At 48.9% G+C, this 7,730-nt stretch overlaps 1 protein-coding gene across 1 annotated transcript; it reads left to right on the top strand.

Annotated features, from left to right (window-relative positions):
* Positions 1-428: 428 nt before the first annotated feature.
* On the top strand, positions 429-5,522 carry LOC136513554 (protein ALTERED PHOSPHATE STARVATION RESPONSE 1-like). Its single transcript, XM_066507534.1, has 4 exons — positions 429-2,231; positions 2,462-2,679; positions 3,271-3,494; positions 4,099-5,522. The coding sequence occupies exons 1-4, from the start codon at positions 749-751 to the stop codon at positions 4,874-4,876; spliced, it is 2,703 nt and encodes a 900-aa protein (XP_066363631.1). The 5' UTR covers positions 429-748; the 3' UTR covers positions 4,877-5,522.
* The last annotated feature ends 2,208 nt before the right edge of the window (positions 5,523-7,730 follow it).

Here is a 7,730-nt window from a genome sequence, read left to right as displayed (position 1 = left end):
GCAGGAAGTTACAGTGGCATCTGAGGAAAGAATGAAAATTTTGATGCATTCTATAACTGAGGGCAAAATCGTCTTTTCCGCTGGACGTTAACTGCTGTTATAAGGAAAACTAACAAAAGTGGTACGTAGGTAAAAGAAACTTCGGGCAAGGGTACTGAGGAACTTTTCAAAATTTCAATGGTACATAGATCATTTCGAACTTTTATAATGGCATACAGGTAAAAGGCTCTAAGTTGGGAGCCAACTCCGTTAGAATTAACTACGAAATTAACGGAAGTGGCGTACAAGTAAAAGAAACTTCGGATCAGGTACTGAGCAACTTTTTTAAATTTCAATGGTACGTAGGGTATTTTGATTTTTTTTAATGGCACGTAGGTAAAAGCCTCAGTAATAAACGCGCCTCTCCCACAGCGGCTCCACGTGCCCGGGTCACGCTGCCGCGCGCGCGCGCACGCGCCGCTCCCTCCCTCCCTCCTCGGCTTCCTCTTCGCAGTCGCCACCCTCGCCTCGCCGCGCTCGCCCACCATTTTTTACGCTGCCACGCTACGCTACTTTGCTTCCGGCCCCTTCTCACTCTGCTGTCTGCTCTACCTCGACTCCCGCCCGTTGTTTATTTCAGTCCCCTCGGTTTTCTGCGGGAGCTAGCGAGCGCTCGCGGCGTCGCGCGGTTGGCGAGGGCAATGCCAATGCCAATGCCGGCGCCGGCGAGCGAGTAGGGGCGCCGCCGCCCAGGGACGGAGGAGAGGGGATGGGGTGCCGGAGCTCGCGGCTGGACGCGACGGACGTGTCCCCGGCGGCCGCGCTGTGCCGGGAGCGCCGGGACCTGCTGCGCGCGGCCGCAGACCACCGCGCGCGCCTCGCGGCCGCGCACGCCGCCTACTTCCGCGCGCTCCCGCGCGTCGCCGACGCGCTCGCGCGGTTCGCCAGCCACCACCACGCCGCCACGCCGCCGCCGGGGTCGCCCGTGCTCACGCTGCCGCCGCCCTCCGACCACGACCACGCCGACGACGCCGGCGACGAGCCCAAGAAACAGCGGAGCGGCTCCGCGTCGGGCGGCTCCGTGACGCCGCACACCGATTCCGGCCACTCCCACATCCACTTCCACTCCGACGACGCCTCGGAATCCGATCCCGACTCCTCGGCCGACGACCCCTGCGCCGGCCCCGGAGGCTGTGGCGGTGCCCACGGCGAGATCCCGCCGCAGCCGGCGCCTGTCCTTCGTCCTGGCGTTCCCTTGCCCCCCGACCGCGGCCATGGCGAGCCCCAAGAACGCCAAATACAGGACCCAAGTTTTGCCAGGCCGGAGATGCCGTGGGAGTACGCCTCCTACGATCCATACCCTTCCTTCCCAAACACCGCATTCCAAAATGCCACATTTCCCAGCTACTACTACATGAAGGCCAGCTCGACGCCGGCGAACACGGTGTACCAAGAACCGTACGGCTACGGCAACTTCGCCACCAGCTCGTCCTACGTGGGGTACAACTACGGGTACAACAACCCAATGTATGGCGTCCCGTTGCCACCAGAGGGGGATCGGCCGGTGGAGGATCGTGGCCGGGAACTGGCGGCGGCTCCGGCGCCGCCGCCGCCAATGCCAATGCCTGAGACGACACCGTGGGACTTCTTTAACCCATTCGATTCATATGAGCAGGACCTTCCTCAGTATAAGGGCAAAGGGTACGACTCCAATGGGTCGTTCACCAGCAGTCCCAACTCAAGTGAGGTGAGGGCAAGGGAGGGGATCCCGGAGCTCGAGGAGGAGACGGAGCTGGAGTCTATGAGGGAGTCTGTGAAGGCAAGGAAGGCTGTAGAGAGCACGACATCGAACCGGATTGGCAATGTGGATGTCAGCGCCAAGGTAAAAGTGTCCATGGAGCATAAGGAAGTTGAGATTGAGAGTGTGTATAGTGCTTCGGTATTTGAGTCAGGGGACGAGAGTGTGTGCAGTTGCGATTGTGACCATGCCAATGCTAGAACAGAGGGGCCAGTGCAGGTGCCGGCAGAAGATGATCATGGGAAGGTGAGGAAGGTGAGCTCAGAGGATCACTCATCCATAGTAGTCGGAGAGGATGAACGGCCGCCAGAGTTCACTAGGACAAGAGATGTCGCTGAGGTTGTTGAGGAAATAAAGGAGCAGTTCAAATCAGTGGCTGCCTGTGGGGATGACGTCGCAAGGATCCTTGAGGTGGGGAGGATGCGGTATCGATCACGGAATAGAATCTTAAGATGTAAGTATGCTTTGTTTTTCATTTAACCATTGCAAATCCTGGTTCCATCAAACTGAAGCCGACTTTGTTTGCATTAGTAAATCAATTGCTATATTGAAATTTGACCACTTGAGAGATAGAATGTACCTGGTTTCTTATTGCTATACTGATCACTGGGCTGGAGTTCTTCTCCGTCCTTCCATAGACAATTGTAACCCAGTTAAATAATTTGATCCTTACTCACCATGCAGTGGTATTCTCACGGATGATGGGGACCTTCGCTTTGTTGTTTTCTTCCATATCTGAGCCACCGGTGAAGAGCTTGGAACAATCAGCTATAAATTCATCCAAAGGAAATCAGAATTCCAGTAAAAGATTCGATCTTCCCAGTGATGTTGAACTTAATACTCTTTCCGCAACAATGGACAGGCTGTACGTGTGGGAGAAAAGACTTCATAAGGAAATTATGGTATGCTATTTCCTTTATATGAAATGTGGTGATTAGTTCCTCTTGCAATTTGATTTCGGGTACCTTTGGTAAAAAAAAAGGAAAGACGACTATAGTTCACTAGTCCCTTCGTCTTGAAATACAAGGTATCGTAGGAATTCTAGGACAAATTATGGGATAAGGCAAATAACGATTGTAACGTAACCCTCCCTTAAGTGTAGAGATAGAGAGAGATTGTGATTACCATATTTGGGTTGGTTATAAACAATAATGGTTGGTATGCATGTAAATGTTGTCTTTTTAAACTAAGTTGGAGGGATACTTCACCGAGAATCTCTTATAATTTGGGGAAATCTTGATGCCTGGATACCTTTTTATTTTAGGACGGAGGGAGTATTAAGTTCAATTTGGTCATGAGCCTGATAATGTCTCAAAACTGGAAATAATTTTCAAGAAAGTCGAAATTTTGTCCTTTGGGAATGTTGATTGGCTGAAAATGGTTAAGAAGGGCCCTTACTCAGTAATTTCTTTGTGAACTTAAGAACTTTAGAGTGTTACTTTGAGCCTTTCTTTTTCATGAACATGTTTTAACATTTTCTTAAACTATGTTAGGAGGAAGAAAAATTGAGGATTACATATGACAAAGAATGGAAGCGCTTGAAAGAGCTTGATGCTAATGGTGCAGAGCCATATAAGATCGATACAACACGGGCCTCAATTAGGGCACTGCTCACAAGAATCAACATTTCCATCAGATCAGCTAAAGTTATCTGTAGGAGGATCCACACACTACGAGATGATGAGTTACACCCACACCTTGTTACGCTTATCCAAGGGTATGACAGATGTAATCCTACTTATACTCTTTTATTCACTTTTGTAGATCTCAAAAGGTTCGACCTTCAAACAATCACTCTCTTTGAATACCAATTTGCCTGTTACCCTTTTTATTGTTTCATAGAATTTTGATTTGTTTTACAAAGTACTTATGGATTTCTTGACTACAAAATCATTGATTCTTATAGAATAGATTTTATATTATTTTTGAACTGATGATTCTAGTATTAGATAAAGTTTTGTTTGTTTAAGAAAATATGCAGTTGTTCAGTTAACATGTTTCATCAATTGTGTAACAAATGAAAAATAAAGATGCAATTCTTTGATGGACAATCACTAAAAGTATGGACCTGTTGTGACTAAAAAAATCTATATACCATTTGGTCCATTTTATTGAACTTGTTTTCTAAGATGTCTAAATACTTCATGTAAACTAGAGTAGCACGTCTTATGTTGCTGTATTACTACAGCAAGCTGTTTTTTTTTTAAATATATATATTGTTGCATGAGTTGTTGCCACATTTGCTAAGATCAGCTAGTTTTAGTAGTAGCGATGTTCTTTTTTTTGAATTATAATAAAAGATAGTTGTGATTTTTGTGCAGGCTTGTTAGAATGTGGAAATTCATTCTTGAATGCCATCGGAAGCAATTCCATACCATACTTCAAACTAAATCTCATATTCTCATCCCTAAGAATGGACCTGAAAGAAGCTCCTCCAAGGTTACACTGGAACTAGAAATGGAACTTTTGAACTGGTGTTCTTGTTTCAGGAATTGGATCCTATCCCAAAAAGCTTATATTGAAACCCTCAATGGCTGGCTAGTCAAATGGCTTCCTCAGGAAAAGGAGGAGACTCCGGATGGCATTGCACCCTTCTCTCCTGGTAGGCTTGGAGCTCCTGCTGTGTTCATTACAGCTAATGATTGGTGTCAAGCCATGAAAAGGATACCAGAAGGCAGCGTCGTAGATACAATGGAGGCTTTTGCTGTCAACGTGCATATGTTATGGGAGCGGCAGGACGAAGAGCAGCAGCAGAAGCTGAAAGCTGAGTACCTCTCTAGAGATTTTGCAAAGCGGCTCAAATCTCTTCAGATGGAACATGGCTTGCAAGGGCATTTTGAAGCTGATAAGCCAGTGTTGCCCATTGCCGACAATGGGAGGGCAGTTGATAACCGCATGGTTGCATTGGATACATTGCACAAGAGATTGGATGAACAAAGAGCTCAGCACGAGGAAACTGTGAAACAGATTCGGGAGGCCAGTGCAGCTGATCTGAAAGCAGGTCTGGCTCCGATATTTGAAGCACTGGAATCTTTTAGTGTGGAGACGCTGAAAGGTTATGAAAATGTCAGGATTCCAGTCGAAGGTGTTGGCGGTTGATACCTTGAAGTCCACAAATTTTCTGTTGGCAGCTCTTGATACCTGAAGTCCACAATGATCGCTGGGGCAGTGGACATTGTTGAATTCATCCAAGGAGTTATTAACAATCTGAAACAGTTCAATTTGCCAGCCATGCGCAAGCACAACACCATTGTACTTGGAATAATGTTGAATTCATCCAATGTACATGTAAGGACGGCCCAGAAGTTCCAGCATGATTGTGCACGAAGCAACGTTACCCCGGGTTCTTTGAGATGATTCTGATTTCTGAGGTAACAAATTCATGTGGAGCTTGGACACTAGTCAGTAGCTAGAGGCTAGAGCTACTTGTCCACAGAGAGCTGCTAGGAGCCTGAACTGTGTCTAGTTGGAGCCCCTCAAAGGAGGGGAAGGCAATTTTCTGCTCCTGTACATATTAGCTAAGTTAGTGAATTCGCAGGTTAGCTCGCCATCTGTGTACAATTTGATCTGTGCATCGTAAAAGTTGTATTTATGCCCTTTGTTCACGGCATGTAGATGGTCTGGCCTTCTATAGTGTTGCCTGCTGAAGATTGAAGAGCATACATAGATGTTGGGCGAGTATCGCCGTAGTTCCTTGCGCTGTCTGTCTGCCTTCCAACTCGATAACCCACAAAGTTTTTGCCAGTTTGGTCTTCATTTTGTTCTAAAGCCGGCACTGGCAGAATGCAACTACTCACCTGTAATATGGCTGCATCCAGCTAACGTACAAAAGCAAAAATACCAATATCAATTAATGAGCAGCTTAGCTTGATCGGTTGCTTCGCAGATGATCAATCGTGTACACACAGACACACAGTACACATGGACACATTTGTTTCGAGGGTGCTAGATCGGATCTGTTCCGAAGGGGATGGCATCCAACGGAGGTTTTCCAAATACCACGTATATATCGGGGCTACTGTCGTGTATCGATATTAGAGATGTCCAAAGCAAGAAAGTTAGCGTCCACGCTGACTTCCCCGGATGGTTCGAGACGTATTAAAAGGTCTTTGCCCGATTTCAAGGCCGCGGGCTCCGTCTCGCCCGACCTCTTGGGTACGAGTTCCGTCTCGTCCGACCCTAAGGAAGCGGTTTCTGTCTCGCCCGACCTCAAGGCCACAGACTCCGTCTCACCCGACCTCCAGGCCATGGGCTCCGTCTCGCCCGACCCCTTGGGAAGCACCACCACCGGCCAACGCCGCCACTGCACCACCGCCCTTCGACACAACACCGCCACCGGGTCTTCACCGAGCACCGCGATGGCGAGCCCGTCTTCCTCAAAGGTGGCTGATGGTTTGCACCCCCTTCACCCCTCTCTCTCTCTCACTCTATCTATTAATCATGTACTAGTAGATGTTCTATGACTCACTGTTTATTTCAAAAGCAAGTAGACACGCTAGATCTATGGCTAGTGATCATGTTTTAGGTCTATCAATGGTATCACACGCCTAACTAGGTGTAGATCTAGCCTATCGGAAAAGAGAACCGAGTAGCAGCATTTAGAAGGAAGTGATAGATTCGTTTAGGGATCTAAACAGAGGGTTCATCGAACCCTAAACCCAATTCGGGTGAAGAAAAGAAGTAAGAGAAGGGTCTCGATTTTGAAAAGCAACTCAAATCCTAACCCTAACCCGCGCAAACCGCTCGGGGAAGATGAACAGTAAGGAAACCCTAACCCTAACCCGCGTAAACCGCTCGGGAAAGATGAACAGTAAGGAAAACCAAACCCTAATCTCGATCCTAACCCCATCCCCAACCCTAAATCGGATAGATCCGAGAAGAAAAGAAAGAAAAATCCAATCAGAGAAGAAAAGGGGAAGGAGAAGAGGCCTACTTCGCCGCTGCACCGCGCTGCCGCCTCGTCGACGCGCGAGAAGGGTCGAGCCGCCGCTGCACGTTGAGTGGGCACATGCTCTGGCCAAGGGCGCCGCGGCTAGGCCGCTCGACGGCGGCACGCTCACCTGCTGGGGAGCGCGCGCGCCGGCGATGGGGCCGACGACGGCGCCATCATCGCCTCGCCTCACTCGGTGTCGTCGTGGGGCTGAGAGAGAAGGTGGAGAAGAGGCCGGTAAGATCTAGGGTTTTGGGAGCTCCTCACCGCAGCACGTGTGGGGATCAGGGCACCACCGCCCAGACCGCTCGACGGTGGCGCGCTCACCCGCTGGGGAGCGCGCACGCCGGCGAGGGGACCGGCGACGGCGCCATCACCGCTCGCTTTCGCTCGGCTGCTGCTGCTCGCTGTGTTGAGGAGAAGAGAGGGGTGCTGCGAAGAAAGAGAAAGGGATGGAGTCGAATGAGTTAGGGTTTGGGAACGTGGCCGGCCGAGGGGGGTTTGATCTCCCGAAATCGACGTCTGGCCGTTGGATATGGATGGACGGCTGAGAGCGCCTCAGGCTAAATTGAGCCCAAGCGGGCGAGAGCTTTCCCGGCCCAGGCCCAGGTTGCGGCCTGGGCGTGGGGGAGGCGCCGCGAGCGCGTGCGCATAGGCCGCCTCTTCCGGGCCACGTACTATCGCTGCTGGGCCGCTTACTGCTGCTGCAGGCCGGGCCAGAATGAACAATAAATAACGTTTGATGTTTATTTAATTTCAGAAGCAGATTTGAATGAATTTTGATGAATTTCGAAGGTTTAAAATTTCTGGTAAAATTACACCAACGTGTTACTTTTTTTTTCCAGAAAGTAGATATGAACAAGAAAATGCTTCTGAAAAGTAGATAATTATTATTTATTCATGTTTCCACTGTAATGTTAAAGTTTATAATCTTCTAATTAAATTCGAACCAACGGGAGAATTTAATTTCAGGAGTAGTTAATTTTAATCAGTAAATTATAATATTGTTATTTTTCTGACCAA

This window comes from Miscanthus floridulus, chromosome 16 (genome assembly GCF_019320115.1).
Source record: "Miscanthus floridulus cultivar M001 chromosome 16, ASM1932011v1, whole genome shotgun sequence".
Classification (NCBI taxonomy): Eukaryota; Viridiplantae; Streptophyta; class Magnoliopsida; order Poales; family Poaceae; genus Miscanthus; species Miscanthus floridulus.
The sequence above is the reverse complement of the archived record's forward strand: the minus strand, read 5'-3'. Positions and strand labels throughout refer to the sequence as shown.